Source organism: Diceros bicornis, chromosome 14 (genome assembly GCF_020826845.1).
Source record: "Diceros bicornis minor isolate mBicDic1 chromosome 14, mDicBic1.mat.cur, whole genome shotgun sequence".
In the NCBI taxonomy this organism is placed as follows: domain Eukaryota; kingdom Metazoa; phylum Chordata; class Mammalia; order Perissodactyla; family Rhinocerotidae; genus Diceros; species Diceros bicornis.
The window spans coordinates 67,268,179-67,290,119 of NC_080753.1; the positions used below are offsets into that span (position 1 = coordinate 67,268,179).

At 38.0% G+C, this 21,941-nt stretch overlaps 1 protein-coding gene across 2 annotated transcripts in view; it reads left to right on the top strand.

Annotated features, from left to right (window-relative positions):
• Positions 1 to 13,369, top strand: part of LOC131414201 (uncharacterized) — a 57,265-nt gene extending 43,896 nt beyond the window's left edge. For both annotated transcript variants that reach the window (XR_009222155.1, XM_058555415.1), the window contains one exon: positions 13,065 to 13,369. Coding sequence is in view for 1 of the 2 variants with exons in the window: in XM_058555415.1 (XP_058411398.1) it covers positions 13,065 to 13,249 (185 nt within the window). In the remaining variant the exon portion in view is untranslated. The remainder of the gene's footprint in view (positions 1 to 13,064) is intronic.
• Positions 13,370 to 21,941: the final 8,572 nt, after the last annotated feature.

Here is a 21,941-nt window from a genome sequence, read left to right on the forward strand (position 1 = left end):
ATGAAAGTGAGTTCTGCTAAATATAGAATCCTGTGTTGACTTTTGGGTTTTCATTTTGCACTTGAAGGATGTCATTTTGTTATTGATTTGTCTCTTTTGTGTTTGATAATGTATCATCCATCATTCACATTATTTCTCCCTGTATGTAATGTCTTCCCATGTATATATGTAGTTCCTTGACTGCTTTCAAGATTTTCCTTTATCTTTGGATTTTAGCAGCTTGACTATCACGTGCCTAGGTATGGTTTTAATTTGTGTTTTATTTTGTGGGTTTCCTGACTTTCTTGGATCTAAAATTTTAGATTTTCCACCAAATTTTGAAAGTTATGCTATTACTTATTGATTTACCTTTCTGCCTCATTTAATTTTTCTGTCTCTCCCCTCTGCTGGAGACTCAATCATCTCACAGGTTGTAAGGCTCTCTTCATTTTTCTTCAAAATTTTTACATTCTTTTCTTCAGGCTAGATAATTTCTATTGCTCTATCTTCATGTTTCTTCTACTGTTTCTCATCTACCGGTAAACTCAAAAGTATTTTTTTATTTCATCTTCTTATTTGGTACTTTTTTGTAATTTCCATTTCTCTGCTGAGTTTCAACATCTGTTCATTCATTATGAGAATATTTTTCTTTACCACCATGATCATCTTTATAATAGTTACTCTCTTATCCTTGTTTGCTAATTGCAACACCTTGAGGATAGCTTCTACTGCCTGCTTTTGCTCATATATGGATTACATTTTCCTATTTCTTCAAATCTCATGATTTTTCAAAATTGTGTACTGGAAACCATGAATGATAGTTATAGAGACTCTGGATTCTATTGTATTCCTTTGAAGAGTGTTGTTGTTTTTCTAGCAGAGAGTTAACTTGGCTGGACTGAAACTCCAATCCTGTCTCCTTTACAGTGAGCATAGCTGAAATCCTCATTCAGGTCTTTCATCTTCCAACTGTTGTTTACACAAGGCCCTCTGGGGCCTACCGTGCATGTGTGTTGTTCAAAGATCTGCCAATTTGGTGTGTGTTGGGGGGAGACATTCATACATATTTTGAGATTTTCCTCTTTGTGTGTCCCTCCCTTCCAGAATTTCTCCCCTAACTTTCCAGCTACTCTGCCAGCCCCAAAATATGTCCTGTAGCATTACAAGTAAGACTGTAGTTTTTCCCCTGTCTGGGCCATGTACAGATTTTGGAATGCTTTGAGGCAAAAGACTCAAGCTTGCAAATATCTCCTGGTGCAATTCCCATCACTTAAGGGAAGACGCTGTCTCAGTTCTGCTTGCTTTGGAAGAGATTTATACATACACACACATACACATTTATTATATGTATATTACATATAGATAAATGATTCTCTATAAATATATATAATATTTTATGCAGATTTTATCATTGTTATCTGTGAGAGTGTTAGTTCAACAAGCTACTCCACCATTACTGGAAGCCAGACCTTGTCTTTTTTGGATTTTATATAAATTGAATTATAAAATATATTGCCTTTTGAATATAATTTCTTTTATGCCGCATTATGATTGTGGTAGTTATCTATGCTATTGCATGTAGCTAGTGTTTGTTTATTTGTTGGAAATAATTAATTTTTTTAAATGGTCATAAAATATGCATAACATAAAATTGACCATTTTAACCATTTTTAAGTGTACAGTTCAGTGACATTCAGTACATTCACATTATTGTGTAGCTATAACCTCCAACCATCCACAGAACTATTTTTACCTTGCAGTGAAACTCTGTGCACATTAAGCAACAACTCCCTGTTGTCTCTCCCTCTTGCCCCTGGGAACCACCATTTTCCTTTCTATTCCTATGAATTTGACTACTCTAAGTACCTTATATGAGTAGAATCATACACTATTTTACTTTTGTGGCTGGCTTTATTTCACTTAGCATAAAGTCTTTAAGGTTGATCCATGCCATAGCATGTGTCAGAATTCCTTCCTTTTTAAGGGTGAATGGTATTCCACTGTGTGTATCCAGCACATTTTTTTTGTCAATTCATCCGTTGATGGACACTTGGCTTGCTTCCAGCTTCTGGCTATTTTGAATAACACTGTTAATGACAGGGGTGTATGTATATGTCTTTTTACCTCTGCATTCAGTTCTTTAGGGTGTATACCCATAAATGGTGTTCTGAGATTCATTTTCTCCCATGTGGGAGGGTTCCCCAGACCTCCAACAAGCAATTCTTGGAATGTCAGCTGGTCGTCAGATAATTCAACTCAATTTGATGCTGTCAACACAGAGATACATCCGATTCCACAGGTTGAGGGCTCAGTCCTATAAGACTGCACACCCACCCAACCTCACTTCAACTTCATATGCTAGTTAGAAGCCCAGGTTGTTTCCTGTACTTCTGACTGACTGGCTGTAAACCAGAGCTTCCCACAACCTCCTCCTTGGGTTTGATTAATTTGCTAGAGTGGCTCACAAAACTCAGAGAAACATTTACTAGATCACCAGTTTATTATACAAGGATATAACTCAAGAACAGCCTGATGGAAGTGGCGCATAGGGAAAGGTATGTGAGAAAGAGCACAGAGCTTTTATGCCATCTCCAGGTGCACCACTCTCCAGTCACTCCTTGTCATTGGCAACCTGGAAGCTCTCTGAACCTCCTTCTATTGGGATTTTTACTGAGGCTCCCTCATGTAGGCATGATCAATTATTAACTCAGTTTCCAGCCCCTCTCCCCTGTCTGGAGGATAAGAAGTAGGGCTAAATATTCCAAGCTTCTAATCAGGGCTTGGTCTGTCTGGTGACCAGCCCCCATCCAGGAGCCATCCAGGAGCCCACCCAGAGTTGCCTCAATAGAACAAAAGATTCTCCTAGTGTTCTTATCACTTAGGAAATTACAAGGGTTTTAGGAGCTCTGTGTCAGGGATGGAGTCAAAGACAAATATTAGAACAAGAGATGCTCCTAGTGCTCTTATCATTTAGGAAATTACAAGGGTTTTAGGAGCTCTGTGCCAGGAACTAGAGGCAGAGACCAATAAATATATTTTCTATTATTTCAGAACCCATAAGTGGAAATGCTAGATGATATGGTAATTCTATTTTTAATTTTTGAAGGAACTACCATACTGTTTTCCATTTTCCACAGTTTTATATTCTCACCATCAGAGCACAAGGGTTCCAATTTCTCAACATTCTTGCCAACATGTTATTTTCTGATTTTGTGATAGTAACTATCCTAATGGGTATGAAGATGTATCTCATTGTGGTTTTATTTTGCATTTTCCTGATTCTTAGTGATGTTGAGCATCTTTTCATGTGTGTACTGGCCATTTTTTATCTTGTTTGGAGAAATGTCTATTCGAGTCCTTTGTGCATGTTTAAATTGGGTGTTTTTTTAATTGTTGAGTTGTGAGAGTTCTTTATATATTCTAGATATTAAGCCCTTATCCGATATGTGATTTGCAAATATTCTCAACCATTCTGTGGGTGGCCTTTTTACTTTGTTGATAGTATCTTGTGATACAGAAAACTTTTGCATTTTGATGAAGTCCAATTTGTTATTTTTTTGTTGCTTATGTCTTTAGTGTCATATTAAAGAAATCATTGTTGGCAATGGCATTTGGACTCAATGACACACAGCTTTTACCCTGTGTTTTCTTCTAAGGATTTTATAGCTTCAACTCTAACATTTACATCTTTGATCTATTTTGACTTAATTTTTGTATATGGTGTAAGGTAAGCATCCAACCTCATTCTTTTGCATGTGGGTATCCAGTTTTCCCAGCACCATTTGTTGAAAAACTTATCCTTTCTCCAATGAATGGTCTTTGCACCCTTGTCAAAAATCATTTGACTGTATAAGCAAAGGTTTATTTCTGGGCTCTCTATACTATTTCATTAGTATATTGTGTGTATTTATGCCAGTACCACACTGTTTTGATTACTTTGTAGTAAGTTTTGAAATCAGGAAGTATGAGTTCTCTAACTTTGTTCTTCTTCTTCTAGATTGTTTTGGCTATTCAGGGTCCCTTGAGGGTCCATATGCATTTTAGGACATATTTTTATATTTTTGCAAAAAACATCATTGGAACTTTTACCTCTTTGAATAAGTTGAGTCTTAAGTATTTTATTCTTTTTGATGATATTGTAAATAAAAATGTAATGTCTCTAGATTTCTTTTTCAGATTACTTATTATTAATGTATAGAAGAACAACTAATTTTTGCATGTTGATTTTGTGTCCCACTACTCTGCAGAATTTATTAGTTCTAAAAATTTTTTTCTGGAATTTTTAGGGGTTTCAACATATAAGATAATATTTGTAAACAAATATAATATTACTTCTTCCTTTCCAATTTGGATGCTATTTCTTTCTTTTTCTTGCCTAATTGCTTTGTCTAGAACTTCTAATACCATGTTGAATAGAAGTGGTGAATGTGGGCCTTCTTGCCGTGTTCCTGATCTTCGAGGAAAAGTTTTCAGTCTTTCACCCATGAATATGGTGTTCTGTGTGAATTTCTATATACGGCTTTTATTATGTTGAAGTAGCTTCCTTATATCTGAGGGTTTTTAACATGAAAGCATGTTCAGTTTTGTCAAATGCTTTTTCTGCATCCATTAAGATGATCTTTTTATTTTTTCCTTCATTTTGTTAATGTAGTTTATTACATTGATTTATTTTCATATATTGAAACATCCTTGCATTCCAGGAATAAATCCCACCTAAAAATGATGTATAATCCTTTTAATATGCTGCTGAATTTGGTTTGTTACTATTTTATTGAGGATTTTTGTATCAATATTCATCAAAGATATTGTACTTTTCTACAATAGAAATTGTACTTTTCTCTTCTATTGTATTCTATTATAGTTTTCTATTTCTGTAGTTTCAAACACCTGTCATTTTATTTTCTCTTAGTGTCTTTGGCTCTGATATCAGCATACTGCTAACCCCACAGGAGGACTTTAGAAATAGTCTCTCCTCTTCAACTTTTTGAAAGAGTTTGAAAAGAATTGGTGTTATTTAATTTAAAAAAAAGGCTTTGTGCCCAGGAATAAATTCAGCATAAAATAAATACAAATATTTTTTAAAAATGTGAAAAAGTTGTTTTCCTAAAAGAAATTAAAAATGAAGCAAGTACATTACTTACCACTTTACTACTTAAAATTTTTTTAACCTAATAATAGGCATGAAAAAATTGTTAGAATTAAAATGACTCAAGTGTTCATTTTCTTCATTACAAATTTTCTGACAGAAGTATATGATACCATCATGTATGACATCTTTTATCAAAAAATGGTCATTTTTTGTAGTATTTGAGAACATTACGAATTTTCCCAGTAGCCTCTGACAATACTCTGATATGCAAAGTTATCTTTTCAACATATATGTCTTATCATCATCCTTACCAAATTAACAAACTCTGTCAGGTGCTAATTAATTAACTACTTTTCCTATGATTCAGGTTCTCCGCCATTGATTTCCCTAACCATCAGGAAATTCTACAACTTCTGCAAGATTAACAATTTTACCTTACACTGTATTTCTCTCATGTGGTCTAAAACATCCAAAAATCATTGATAAACTGACCCTGCCCAAACTAAAGCATGGTGAATTATAAAAGATGGTCTCTGTTAAGTGGGGAAGGATTTCAGGTTGAACTTAATTTTACAAGTGGTCAGTTTATTACAGTGTATTGTTCTGTTATGTATTTCACTTCTTTTTTTAAAAAAGTGATAGTTGAGGGCACTTAGATAATAAAAAGTTGAGAAAATAAGGAACTGATATACTTTGTAAGCTTCAAATGTTTTCAAGCATAAAATACAATAAGAACTAAAGCCAAGAAATGGCAGAGGAAATAGAGATAAGAGGATGAAATTGCAAAACCGAATCTATACTAATATCTCAATGGCTAGCGTTGTGGTGCCAAGAAGGTGGTGAAGTCAAAGAATTCGTAAAGATGATAATAAATAGACTGCAAAGAAAAAAGACTGAAATTTTTATAGAGAGAATTTTTACAGCGATATTACAGATCGAGAAGAGGGAAGAGAAGTTGGAGTGAGAGACTATCTGCTTGTTAAATTACTCCCACTGTAGAGAACAAAAATCCAATTTGCTGAAATATTTGTTTCCCTCTATGACCCTATCTTTATCTGCAAAATGTCAGCTCTGAATCAATGTCACAATCCAGCTTTTCCATCCCTGGGGAACAGAGCTCATCTGAAACCTCATCTGCCCAGCCTGTGAAATAAGGCCGGCCATCCATTCTCACAGAGGAGCCAACTGGAGGTAGGATTTTTGGTTCTGAATTCAGCTAAACATCTTCAAAGAATTGTATCTGGCCTTCCTCATCCAAAGCTATCAGTGAAGGGCTGGCTGGCTTTCAGAGAAGACCAATTCACAGTCAGCTGTGACATTTTCTGTTGAGCTTTCTAGAGAAGGCTGTGGGGCTTGTCAGTAAGAGTTGATTTCTGTACGGGTTATATTTTTTTATTTTATTCAGAGATTTATAAAGAAATTTATATGGTAAGTATTACTTATTATCAAGAAAAAATGTTGTCTATTCTTTGGTCATTTAAGCAAAATCCTCCTCTCAGGGCCCACCCATGGACAAAGACCAGATTTAATCTCCAAGCGTCTGCCAGGCACACTGTGGTCAGTGGGAAGGACTCAAGTTGGGAGCCTGTTCTCTTGTGTCCTGTGCTGGTACTTAATCTTCCATCTCTTCAGTGTACTACTAGACAGAGGCTCAAAGGACTTGACATTGGAGAAATGTACTTTTCATTGTCTTTAGACTTTTACACTTTTCAAAAAGACTCTCAGCATTTCCAGTAATTGTGCAGCAGTTTACCCAATACTAAGCTTCTCACTATTAAAAATTAAAATAAATAAACTTTGAAAAGGAAAAAAGTGATCTTTGCAATTTTGTACAGAATCTATATAATGGGTGCATCCTTATAAATGGAGGAAAGGTAACAAATTTAACTCTTTTGGTTAGTTAACACAGTATTATATTTTATATATTACCAATTTTGAGATTATTTGTATTTAAAAATACTGCTTCAAACCCCTAAATCATTGTAAGTGGTAGAGTCTGCCATCTGCCTTGGCTGAACAATTATATACAGTGTCAGCCAAAATTCTTCCATTCCTGTATAATCTTATATATGGGTGGTAATGGTGGGTTATTATAGATTGTTTAAACACGTGCGTATCACAAAATACAAGTGGCCATTAAAAATTAAAATATTCACCAAATACAAGGTTATCTGATTCCTAGAAAAAGAAAACAATACTGTAACATTAAGGCTAAAACTGTCAAAAAGGAAGCCAAGATAGACTCAAGTCAAGCTTTTGCTGAAAAGTTATTTGGCTCATCTTTGAAACTTTATCTTGTTTATTATGTAAGCAAGATACTTTCAGAGACTGGAATATGGAAAGTGCTTATTGGTAAGTTAACATTGTGATCATTTATTTTGTAAATGTTAATACGAGAGAAGTAATTCACTTTTGGGCCGGCCCCGTGGCTTAGCAGTTAAGTGCACGCGCTCTGCTGCTGGTGGCCAGGGTTCGGATCCCGGGAGCGCACTGACGCACCGCTTCTCTGGCCATGCTGAGGCTGTGTCCCACATACAGCAACCAGAAGGATGTGCAGCTATGACATACAAATATCTACTGGGGCTTTGAGGGGAAAAAATAAATAAATAAAATCTTAAAAAAAAAAAAGAAGTAATTCACTTCCTACTATATTAGGATTTTCAAGTTCTGCTAAATCTAAGGCCACATTACTGGCAAGTTGGGATACCTCTAGACATCTGAAAAATATGAGTCCTACAGAGAAACATATAAATTCTCTCTTCATCTTGTTCTAAATTCTAAAACATTCTAAGGTTTTGGAACAAACCAATGACATTCCAAATTTACAGTAAGGCTGCATGTGCCGTACATGATCCTATAAGAAGAGAAATCCGAATTTTAAATAGAGGAGATTGTGTACAAAAATAAAGTACATTTTCACGTCTGAAAGGGTATTTCAAGAAAGAAGGGATTCTCAGAACATGTGGTAAATGGTAAATAACTTACCAGGGGCTCTCTAAAGGAAAACATATTGTGGAAAAAAGATCTTAAATGCAGAGAGCTAAAAGATCTTAAATGCTGGAATCCTTATGATGAAACAGACGTTGAACTACTTTTTCTTAAAGTTTAAAATGCATCTTATCTTCCAAACAAATACCACCTCTCTGCCTTGTCGCTTACCTGGGCATGGTGACGTGTTTGAATCATTTTTCTAATTCATTGGCTCTTAAACTTGATGGGCAGCAGAAGCACCTGGAGGCCTTGTTGAAACCCAGATTGCCAGGCCCCACCCCAGAGTTTCCAGTTCAGCAGGTGTGCAGCAGCACCTGAGAATTTGCATTTCTACCCGGTTCCCAGGTTATGCTGATGCTGCTGGTCCAGGGACCCCACTTTGAGAACCACAGCCTAACTTACACCCTATATATGGTTACCAAATCCATTATTTCATCATTTGTCTGCTACTTTTCTTTTATCACATCAGCACCTTAGCTCCGAATCTCCTCATCTAGCATTGGCAATACTTGGAGAGTTTAACAACTGGTCCTCCTTTCTGGCTCAATTCTCCCTCTTCCTCTTGATACTACATTCTCTTGCTAGGTAATTCTTCCTTAAACATCAGTTCATCATAGATCTTCCTTGCTCAAAATCTCATGGCTCTTATGCTGAGCACAAGACATTTTAAATTCTCTACTTGGCTCATAAGGTCTGGAATAGCCTGTAGAATGTGGACAACCTATTCCCTACCCTGCCTACTATAAAGGAGTATGTGAGGATTACATAAGATATGCACAATGATGCTTGTTATGCACAGTGTGACATTCTATAAAGTCACTGTGAACACTGAGTCAGTGAATATGACCCACTGCTCCTACGAGAAATGCAGGGTTAGGTTGCTGCAAGCCTTAGTCACATTTTCTTCAACTGATCAATACGTAGCCTTATTCTCTGTGTGTTTCTCTTTAAAGTCACCTTATTTAAAATATATTGTTGATATATTAACATTGAACTCACACCAACAGCACTGTACCTCATGTCTGAAAGAAGCTTGTCGAACACACATACTTTCTCTGTAAAGGCATGTCACAATCTCTTGCCCTGAGGAACACCAGGCAGCATTGCAGCGCTACACATGGGGGACATATTGAACAGCAAAGTCACCAACACAAGGCACAAAAAGATGAGAAATGAGGCACTAAATAGACTGCAAGAAGGACACTTGTTTACAGCATGGGCTGAAACAAGAGGGCAGAGCGTCACCTTGTTCCCCTCAGCTGGGAACGTGCATGTCGAGTGACTCAAGTTTTTCACCACTTTGTGCATATCTGCAAATGGACATGAAAGCCCTGTGAGTGTTTATTTGGAGGCTGTCAGTACATTTTAGCTAGTGTGCAAGTGTGCAAACACGGAATCCACAAATAATGAGGATCAACTATACTATGAAAGCATCTTTTCAAAACCAGAGTATTGCTTATATATAAGAGCAATAATGATAACATAACAGCTAACATTTTAGTGCCTACTATGCGCCAGGAGCTCTTCTAAGCACTTTACATAAGTTAATGCATTTCAGTCTCACTGAAACCCTATGAGACAGGAGTTCTCAGTAGCCTCATTTTATAGATGAGAAAACTAAATCTCAGAGAGTAAATACTTTGCACAGGTTCCCCAGTTAAAAGTGGAATAACTGGGATTGGTGCCCAGACAAACTGGTCCAAAGCACACAGCCTCAACCACTGTGGTAGGAATGTGAGCGAATTTTCTAGCACGCCCCGAAAAGCCTCTTCTTCTCCAGTCAGTGTGGTCTCTCACATACATATTCAATCATCAAACATTTTCTGAGTGCCCCAAAGGTGTCAGGTACTGTGTTTAGATACTGGAGGGACAAATAGAATGTTGACACAAATAATCCATGACCAATCTATAAATCAAAATTGGGTTGAGTTTATGATGAGCCAACATTTGAGGGCCATATAGCCGGGGAGAGTCCTTTCACTAAGAAATGGAGCACTCCAAAGAAGTGGGGTGTACAGAGTGGTTATATACCATCAAAGAGCATGTTTCACATGTGATTGCAATGTTCCTTTCATAATAGCCGTGACATTGACCTTTCAGCACGTTGATTGATGGACACAGTAGGTATCAGGTCTGCTGTCTCCATGGATGTGGCTGTTGTCTCGAGTTGGGTGGTCACAGGATGAGCACAGCAATCAAATCCTAGCCTAGGGAGAAATGCTTATCCTTAAGGAAATGCCAATGTGGGAGAAGTTGCATTTATCACATCAGCACCTTAGGTCATTGTTTTTGTCTTTGGGACATGTTAATTGCTTAAAGCTGATATACAATGGATGAACAGAGGCTACAGGCCCCTTTTGGGGGGGAAAAAAAAACAAGGTCAAGCCTAATTAGTTTTACACCAAATGGCTTCCTCATATGCTCCAATATATCCTATTGCTTGCCATTTATTTATGAAGAAGAAGGATAGTCTCAGCTTTAAGGAGCTCACTGTCAATGAGACATGAAAAAAACAACAGTTAAGAAAAAGTAGATAAGTACAAGGTCCCCGAGTGGCGACATCAAAAGGGGTCTCTAAATGGAGACCTCCCAGGAAAAGTGTCCAAGAGGAAGGAACATTTGACATGAGTTTAGATTGAGAAATAGGAATTAAGTTGATCAAAAAAGAGGGTAGGAAGACAGAAGAAACACATATAAAAAGACAGATATAAAGGATGCTAAGGATTTCAGAGTATGGGGGTATTTTTAAGGCTGGAAAAAAGCCAACATGTAGGAAACAGTGGGTGATGAGGCTAAAGATGAGGACAGCAAGAGAAAGCCTGCGTGTCCAGCTCAGGAGTCTGAATGTTCTCTCGGATGCTCTGAGCAGTCATTGTAGCAGTCTAAGCAGATATCAGATTTAAGCAAATTTAGATTCTAGAAGGTAACTCTGGAGGCATTGTGGAGGAAAGATTAGAAGAAATTAAGACTGGAAGTAGAGGGACCTGTTGGGAGACTGGGCAGCGATCCAGATAAATAGGCCTTGGTTCAGGCCGGGGGTCTGCAGGTGGAGGAGGCCAGGAGGTGGGAAGCAGTGCTGGGCTCCTGGAGGAGGAAACTGAGCTGCCTCTCAGTCACAGGAAGACTGTGCCTGTCATGGCCTCCCCACCCCCATGCCCAAACGCCATGTTCCTTTCTACGTCTGTACCTTTCCCCTCTTCTTCCATTTGAAATCCTCATTCTTTCTTCCCTCCACCTGCCCAAAAGTGATCCATTTGAGGACTTGATCTAGTCTACCTCTCCTAAGGAGCTGTCCTTAATTACATTTTCTGAATAACATTCCCAATTTTTTTAGGTTCTGTAATACAACATACACTAAATACCTTGGCAGAACCTAATTACATCTTGCAAACAGTTTCATGTATGTGGAGGAGCTTGGAACCTTATAATTCTTTGTATTTTCTTCAATACCTACCACAAATATCTTGAACATATAGGTCAATGGATGTCCAGTAAAGTTCAATAAAGAAGAAGCACCTTTTATAAGCTAAGAACTTTTATGAGCTCAGTTATTCCTTTAGATCAGCTGCTGGAACCATTTGTCTTTCTCCACAGGTCAACAGTGTTGCCCAGCACAAATGAATTTTACACCTTCTCAAACTCAATAGAGCAAAGATGGAACTTCATTCCCCCTGCAAGCCCTACTGCCCCAGAGAAAAGCAAAAACAACGTGTGACATCTAATTCTTTCTTCACATTCTCATGTCAAATTGCAACTGTTTTCCAGATGCTAACTGGTTTTCATTCTTAAAACTGACAGAAAAGATTCTCATTATTTCTTTCTTTCCTTTTTTTTGGGGGGAGGAAGGTCAGCCTTGAGCTAACTTCTGATGTCAATCCTCCTCTTTTTGCTGAGCAATATTGGCCCTGGGCTAACATCTGTGCCCATCTTCTTCTACTGTATATGGGATTCCGCCACACCATGGCTTGACAAGAGGTGCATTGGTGCGCGCCTGGGATCTGAACCTGTGAACCCGGGGCTACCACAGCAGAGTGTGCGCAATTAACTGCTGTGCCACCGAGCCGACCCCTCTGTTTATTTCTAAAGCTGAAATGTCTAAATCGTTCTCCAGGCTAGTTGGAGTTTCCATAAAATGAAAATGTACATTCCAGAAAAATCTTTAACTTTCCAGAATAATCCTTAATATATTATGGTAAACACCTTGGCAAAATGTCACTGATTTTCAATGTCAGTGCCTCCACAAGGGTATCCTTGCATTGTGGTCCCTCCCAACCACCTCTCACTTTGCCCCTCCCCAGGCTCATGGGCTCAAAGTGTTTACTGAGCACTAAGAATGATCAGAGTCTGAGGGAGACTTCAAGGATTGTCTGTTTTCTGACCCCAACCATCTCTCTCCATCTCTCCTTTAACCTCTATTTTTCTTACTCTGGTTTCTACTTTAGTTCTTTACTTGTCTTGTGAATTTTTGTTTTGTGGCTTATAATTACCATGTAAATTCATATTACTTTTTGCCTTAGAGTTTAGAAAGAACTTACATTAAACAAGGTTTTTTTCCCAGCTCTTTGATGTGTCTAATACCTTCCAACGCAATTCAAGTGGCTTCTTGTTCTTATATCTCCATCATTATTCCTTCAGAATTATGTTCACCCCACACTTTTGATCTGACCAATGATGCTTTACTCTTTAAACTTTTCTATGCCAAGACTCCCATGAGGAATCCCTCAAGCACCATCAGCTATGCAACCCCACATTCCTCACATCTGTTTCTGATACCAGCCCTGATATCTGTTCCCCAGCATTGAACCCACCATATATGGGGTTAAATCAAAAAGCACTCATTCCCCCTTCTCTGCTTCTCTAAGTTATATTCACATGTAGATATGGGTTGTTTTACCCTTTGTGTTCCTGAATTCCACAAGACAAATGGAGGTAATAAATTGTTGAAAGCCCAGGTGTCTACAAACTGAAACTCTGACTAATTACCAGTTCTTGTGGTTTGTTACAGGGAGACTGAGATCTCAAAATTATCAAGAAGCTGAAGCTCCCCAACTCCCGCTTCCTGGCGCCGAATCCACCATTCATCACAGGGACAGACAAACAGAGGACACCTGCAGCTCCCCTAACTCAGCTAAACGCAGGCTGATGGGAGGACGCCGAACTGCAAAGCCGCAGCTCCCCTCCCCCACCTAAAACCTTGTAAACTGTAATCGTTAATTGGCAGCAGTTGCCGTCCACACCCCAAGGCCAAATTTCTGGTGATGAGAGAAGATTGGTTGATGGAGCCCTAGATCTCCCGCTGTAGATAGAGATGACAGCGGCTTGGCGCCAGAAGACTGGGATCACTCCTCCAACAAATAATCAGTCACCAAGGATATATTATTTCCCACAGACTTTCCTTTAAAAGCCTCAACTCCTAATGCCTCAGGAGGACTGTGGATTTTGGGGCATGTGCCCACTACAGCCTCATTTTGCTGGCAAAATTAAACCACTTTTCTTTTCCTCGGTCCCTGGTCATTGCGTTCATTGATTCGGCTACGGTGACAGGGTCCTGGGTTTTTCTGGCTACATTTCCTTGATTTGTTCCTAAATAAAGATGTTTCTGAAACTAATAATAAATTGTACCAACTGGTCATTGTATAAAAATCACTATCACAGATATTTTAAAGAGAACAAATGGAAAAGAATATTAAATTCTTCAGATAACTTTGCAATCAAATGAGGCATTGAGGGGAGCAGGGGGCACTGATTAGACCAGGATCCTAAGAGAAGAATTTTAAGTCAATTTCAAATGAGGTTAAAACTGGAATGAGCAAGTATATTACCAGTTATCTGAAATCATAAGCATTTCTCTGACCTTTGAGAATTTATTTGCATATAAACTGTACCACATGTGGGGTAAGAGTGCTGATATTGTTTAATTTCTTTTTATTATTCAGCACTTGGTAATAGATGTGGCTATTCACAATTAATAAATATAATGTGGAGAGACTCAACTTTCAACTGCCTGATATTATCAATTCTTACATAAAGCTAGAGTTTTAAAGATCAAATTTCATTCTAGTTACCTCTCAACTAGTCCACTTATGTCAGAAAGATGTTGAGTTTTAGGAAAATACTTCAAAACACAAATTTTATATGTAATTTCAAAAGCAAAAAATTAGTTAAAAACTGGGTGGTAACCAGTTTTGCTACCATATATTAATATTTAGCATGGGAGCAAACATTTTTAGAGAATATAATTGATATTTGCCTGTTTGTATATTGTAGAATGTTAAAGGAGTTACAGTTTTAATAGTATTTCAAATACCAGAGACTAAAAAACAGAATTGTGTCAGTTTTATGAAATAGTTTTTTAGACATAGCAGATTTTCAGAGCACATTATTTGAAAATAAAACAATCAGTTAGTGAGGTTTAAGCAATGTGGTTTTATTTTAAACTTGCTCATTCTATAGGAGCATCAATAAAAGCCCTCCAGGAGTAGGTGACCCTCTTTCTTCCTCATGAGCACCAGCTGTATTTTCTTTAAGCATCAAACTCTCTGGCAACACCACAACCCTCAACTCCGTTTAGTTGAGAAAATTCTTTATGAGTCATGTGTTTTTTCTAGGGGTATGGAGCTCCCAGACTTATTAACTACAGAGAGAGTAAGAGTCAGAACACATTCAACAAACTCCATTGTACTCAGGTGAGAGGGCAGGTGACTGAACGCACATCTGAAGAAGAACTTAGAGGATGCTTTCTGACTCTGCTTCGTGCCTCTGACTAAGCTGTCCTAGACATCCCCGTTACGGCCACGGAAAAACACAGGCAGCCTTGATGGACCAGAAATCCTCCTATGGCCATCATTTGTACAGAGTAAACTGGCTTAAGACCTCTCGTTTCCTGCTGCAGTGGTAATTTACAGACATACAGAACTGCCATCTAGTGACTAAGAAGAAAACAGCAAGGTGCTTTACAAGAAAAGTGAAATTGTGAGTTTTTTAAAGAAGAACAGTGAAGCACTAAAGTTGGTAAAGTTGACACAAGGTGGCACACGAAAGTTATAGTGAACCTGAAAAATGTGTAGGTGAACTAATCAGTTGCTCTCTCTGCCTCTAAAACATGTCTTGACATCTGACTCATAAATAATATAGTTTAAATATAGTAGAATAACTTTGGAAATAAACTTCTCATCTCATCTCATCCAATGCTGTTGGCAGGACGTGGTATTAAATAGCCAGACGGTGAGTACCCATGTTGAAGTACCATTTTTATCACGGTGGAGAGAATATGAGGCATAAAACCCAACAGACTGATGTTCAGATCTTCCCTCTTATCCTTGATCAATTTTGTAAACATGGTTTTCTTTATCAGTTAAATATGAATTATAATAGTTACTTTAAAAGATTACTGTAAGAATTGCATGAGATAATACAATAAAGGAACCGGTGCACAGTAGATTGACAGTTAATTCTCCTTCTTTGTCTCTCTTCTATGACACATACACAAATCATCTAAGAAGAGAACCCGCCTATACAATAAACTCATAACAAAGAGTCAATAGCTCCAGAAGTAAGGAACATCATTGTCGAGTGCTTAACCTCAACTGCTTCCAAATACTGTTAACTCTCAATTAGTTTTATGTGTTTTCTGTCTTCCAGACACTTCACTGGCTACAAAGAAAGGAGAAGCTGTGAAATTTAAATTCATCCATTTCACCCTCGAATGGCCAAGCTGTAATATCAGGTGTTTTAAATCACCTAGTTCATCAGGTTTTCTGCTTATTACTGTATATTTTACCACGGTTCATAGCCCGAGAAAAATAGAAAATCATCACAATTTTACACACGTGAATATATATCTTGACTATTACAGCTGGAATCTTAATATATAATAATAAATATAAAATTATATAATTATATATATAAATTATATAAAATATAATAAATAATATAATAATAATAAATTAACATGTTGTACATGTTTTGTCCTTGTTGATAATATAGAATACTTTTGTCCAGATTTTCTTTGGCATTTTCATATATAATGAAGAACTCAGTAATATATGCCCTGGAGATAAGGATTCAGAAAAATCTAACATACTATCCTAGTCATGCCTCAAAAAAAAAAAAAAAAGCTATAAAAATAATGAGAGGATATTTTGAAGGCACTATTATTCTTATTTCCAGCTTTGTTTCCCTTTACCTCTTTTTAATCTTTCTCCATCTTATTCGCTATTTGCTAATCATCTCACAGTAATTAAGTAACCCTCAGCTGAGTCCACCATGCCTCTTCAAGTGCCCCAGCCTGATGTAGGTCTCAGCTTTGACAAAAAGAAGCTGGGAAAACCTGTTTTGTGGCACTATTCTTAAGAGTATCTTTACTCTTACAATAATAGCTATAGTTTTGAGAGGCACCAATGGATTACAAAATGAAGTACTCGACCAATGTTGTATCCTCATTTTCCCTCCAGGGGAGCACAACTTTCATGTGAAATGCAGGGCTGCTGGTTTATTGTTTTTTCCTTTCAAGATATTTTATTACTTGTAAAACATAATAGGGTTAATAGTGATATGTGAGTAACAATATAAACTTACAAACTGGAAAAACCTGCTATTTTAGTGTCATAATTTTATATACTGTAATAAGCAGTAATACTTTCATAATGTAGTATCTTGATTGATCATAAATTTTTTCCTGGATCATTTTTATGCTAATTCATTTATTAGATTCCTAAATTTATACTTTTATGATCTTTATTTTCAATAAATATAATTAAAGGGACATCAGTTGTTCTTGACAAGTGAAAGGTCACAAAACATTTTTGATAATTTTTAAGTTTAAGGAGGATATGTCTGCTTCTTTTTAAAAGAGAAGTCATTTAATATTTGGAAAAGTTTTCAAAAATCATCAAATTCTTTAATTTTACAGAAAGGAATACTACATTCCAGAGAGCCTAAGTACATTTTCACACACTACCCAGAAACAGACCTGGGCCTAGAACTCATGTCTCAGTCGCCTGACTTCTACTGGACCACACTCAAGAGAGCACACCCTCTTCTTACTGGTAATTTCTAATACTAAGTTATTTTCAAAAGCCGAGTTGGGAGAAAGTATAAATAAATTAAACAGATAGTTTTATATAAAAAGTAGCAACTGCTATCCACAATTTCTATCCCATATGAGTGTTTCCTTTCTTGCAGGTTTCCTTTTTTTAATAGTGAGTCCATTTTGGTACAAGAAAAAAAGACATAAAATGTGGCTTCTTTAGTAACAGAAAAAAAAGCTGTGAAAATTAAAAAGACACTAACTAATGTTTCATCTACTAAAGCAACTTAAGAATATTATTTGATTTTAGAAAAGCTCTGAGAGATTTTGTTAAAAATCATATCCTTGTCATTATTAGTCCAACCAAGCACATTTCCACATGACATCTCCTAGAGTGGCCAGTTTTCTGCTGGATCCAGTTGTTGTCAGGTCCAATGTTCTGGCTGGGTAGAGAATGATGCAGCTTCTGAAAAGCATGTGCTCAGTTCCACTTCAAGGTTGATTTCCTCTGCAAAGTCTAAGTGGAAGAAAACATCCCCTTCCACCTGATTGGATTCCCCTGCAGGCTTAGAGAAACAAGGTGGCCTAGCCAGCTGGGCAGACAGGAAGATAAATCAGAGTTTGTCACAATTTTATGACAAATAAGAGAGAAAAGGATTCCACATCCTAACAAGATCTTCTTACTTGTTGAACAACATCTGAACATTTTTTTCGGAGTTTCCAAAATAGCAGATTGAGATTCTATGTTGGAAAGGAAGAAGATAGTCAGTATACTAAAAAATAAATTTTCTCATTTTCTCAATCAGAAAATAGAACTAAATAAAATATATCTTTAGCTATAAGTACCAAAAACATCCAGTTTATCTTCCAGTTATACTTCTGTGTTATGAGAACATGACTGCTTTTCAATATATTTAATATGTACAGTGACTAACACTCATGCCGTTAATTACTTTTGGAATTAGAATAGCCCTATGCCCTTATTGACAGACATCAATCATAATTACTTTTCTCAATTCCTAGTTTCTATTTTGTGCCAGAAAGTACCTGCTGAGACATTCACTTTTTATATTATTCACTTATCGTAAGTCTGTACAATGATAGATGACAACTCAGCCATCTTGAAGGATGGGGTCTCAAATGCCACATCTCACTATTGACAAATCACCTTCTGGTTTGAATGAGAGATGATGAGCACTGTCACCAGAGACATTCGGGAGAAAGGGATTGTGCTCCTTTAGTCTGTCCTTTAGGAGTCTGTGAGACTGCAAATTCTTCATACTGGAAAACCTGAGGGATAACCAAGTCTAGGAATCTTTTTAAAGCTAGGGGACACTTTCTTCTACGTGAAGCTTGCAGCGATGTTTACAAACATAAGAAGAAAAACAAAAAGCCTTCAGGAATCCCCAGTGCTCCATGGATCGGAGTCTGAAAACCACTCGTCTTTTCCATCCTCCACGTTTTACAGATGAGACATAACACAAGCAGTTGGTGGCAACCTGAAGACTAGACTTCATCTCCTGACTGTCACGTCACTCCCACCTCCGACTGCTGTGCAGACTAGACACCTGACAAGATACAGCAGTCACTCCTGGGGATAATTTAGACATTCCCAATTTAGCAACATTTTAGTTGATGTACGTGACAAGGCTATAGAAAAACAAAAGGTATTTACTACCTAAATTGTATAACGTATAGTTAAATGACATTGAAAGTTTTCATTTCACTTACAGCACAATTTTGATGGGCCCAGGGGCCTTCTGTCATCTGCTCACCCTCCCTGACATCTCAAACCTTCTCTGCATTTCTGCTCTTGCTCACTGTGCTCCAGCCACACTGGCTTCTTGCTGCCCACTGACATCCGAGTCACAGTCCCTCCACAGCATCTCTGCAGCCCTGGGACATCTGCATGTCCTCCTGCCCTGTCTCTTCCCTCTGGGCCTTGCTCCAGCCTCCCTGGGCTCTCTAAAGTAGCAACCCACTCATTCCCTAGCTCTCCCCATTGCCTGTCACTTACTTTCTTCATGAAACAGATCATCACATGATAGACTATGTAATTCACTTGTCTGCCTACTTAGCCATTATCTCTCTTACCCAACAAAAACAAACTCTGTGAAGACAGAGATTTTGTAGAAAATTTTTTCCTTAGTGTATCCCAAGCCTGGCATAGAGTAGGTGTTTAAATATTTGTTGAGTAATTGTAGAAGGGAATGAAAGGAGTAATCAGAAGAATGAGCACAGCATGGAAGTAGGTGAAACCATGAAGAGTGGGCATCCTGGGAAGGGAAAGAGGGAGGAAAGATTTTATATCTGGCAACACAGATACCACTGTGCCTTTACTACTTCCTGCATGTCAGCTTGTCGATGTAAATAATCCATAATCAAACTATAAATCAAAATTGGGGTGAGTTTATTATGAGCCAACTTTTGAGGACCGTGGCCCGGGGCCTTCCTTCCCTAAGGAAGGAAGGGCAACAAAGAAGTGGGGTGTACAGAGCAGTTACATACTGTCAAAGAGAAAGTATCACATATGATTGCAATGTCTCTTTTACTATAACAAGATCCGCCCTGCCAGGTTGCCCTGCCAGAATAGATATAGATGGACACAGCGGGGAGCAGGTCTGCTGTCTCGATGGGCTTGGCTGGTGTCAGGTCTGTTGTCTGGAGCTGGGTGGTCACAGGATGACTGCAGCAATCAAATCCTAGATTAGGGAGAAATGCTTATCCTTAAGGCAATGCCAGTGGCGGGGAAGTTGCATCCTTATCTTAAAGGCATTTACTCTTCTCTTTGGGACATGGCAAAGCAGTTACACAATGCAGGCCACAGGCCTTTTTGGAAAAACAAATTCAGGCCGAATTAGCTTTACCCCAAATGGCTTCCTCATATACTCCAATATATCCTATTGCTTGCCATTTATTTATCAAGCTCAAGGTGTGTCTTTCAAACAGAAATGATTAAGAATAACATGAAGTAGTCACTTACCAACAGATGTCACTGTGGCAACAGAATATTAACAAGTGGCCTTCAAATATAACCATTTTCCCAAATACTATATTTCACTGAGTTAATCAAAAAGGGATTCTTCTCTCTTATACTGACAAATCTCCACTCTGAACTTAGCACTAGAGGTAGTCAATTTTGAATAAAGACCTTTAACATCAAAGCCAGCCAATAGATCCTATTAAAGCAAATCCAAACTCTGGAACACTTGTGTTTTCAGTCACATGCAAATCCTCTCAAACTCAAGATAGGGTCCCGGCTTTGTGCAGATTGAGAAAAGCTTCTCTTCCTCTGTTTCTATTCAGATAGTGCAGGGAAGAGCCCAAAGGGTCTCCTGGTGGAACACGAACAGCTCTTTACATTAGAAATGCAGGCAGTGTTTCCTAGAGTCTTTTCTATAGGCCAAGACATGCTGACTTGCCCAGAGGAGCAAACTTCTGGGCTCCAACAGTAAATAAGACTGTGTGCAGTTTACCACACCAATGAACTACAAAGATGTATCAGGAAATATTTTGAACACCCACACCTAAGCTCTCAGTTTCCCTCTGTCTTATTTCATGACTACCTGAACTGAATTCATTCTCCATCCCCATCCCTTTCGTGATAGTTTTTATTTCCCTGAATCAGCATGTTATAACATCTAAGAGAAATTTATCAAAATACTCTCTTCAAAATAGCTAGCTGAAGTATAGGAGTTGTAGAGGGTCAAGATTTTAAGATGAAAGTGATGTACAGAGTAACTGTACTACAAAATAAAAAGAAAATGAATGAGAACAATGAGAGAAGAAGAAAAAAATGATAAGGAGAAAGAATATAAGATAGAGTAAAAGTAAGAAAGAGAGAAAAAAGAAGAAAGAAGGTGTAGGAAAGAGAAAGAGTTAGGGGAAGCATGAGAAATGGCAAAAAGGGGCACGAGCAGAGAGAACACACTGTGGGAAATCAAAATTGACCACCCTGAAATATATCACGTTACTTTGATTATTTTCTCTGGCGGACATTTGACCTTCCCCACTAACTGCCTAAGGGAATTTAACTCTGGGTATGGACAGCCTGGCAGGGTCCTCAATAAGGCCATTCTTTTCAATGTTCTGTTTACCAAATATTTACATTTGTAAAGGTATCTCCCTCCATGTACTGGGAAGGGGGGGTATGGCCTTGTCTCTGGAAACTCTTATCAGTACAGAAGGAGAGGTCTTAAATGTACATACTTTTTTTGTGTGTGTGAGGAAGATCAGCCCTGAGCTAACATCCATGTTAATCCTCCTCTTTTTGCTGAGGAAGACCGGCTCTGAGCTAACATCTATTGTCAATCCTCCTCCTTTTTTCCCCCAAAGCCTCAGTAGATAGTTATATGTCATAGTTGCACATCCTTCTAGTTGCTGTATGTGGGACGCGGCCGCAGCATGGCTGGACAAGTGGTGCATCGGTGCGCACCTGGGTTCTGAACCTGGGCCGCCAGTAGCGAAGTGCATGCACTTAACCGCTAAGCCACGGGGCCGGCCTTATATACTCTTGATTACTGTGATTTCTGTCTCTCTAACCACATTCTCTATAGGCAGCCCTGTAAAGAATTTTCTGACAAATATTTACATTGCCCTTTCCTTGTGAATTGCATTCTTCCCCTCTGAAATCCGAAAACACTACCTACACCAACATCCTCCTTTGTCTTTAGCTGAAGATGGTATTTAAGATGAGAATCATTGCCATTGTGTTGAGAAACTCAGTTTCCCTGGTTTCTCCCATGTATACGTGTTATTATACTTGGTATTATTTTCTCCTGCTAACCTGTCTTTTAATTATTTGGCCAGCCCGAAGAACCTTAAGGAAAAGGGAAGAGGGGGCTCCTCCCTCTT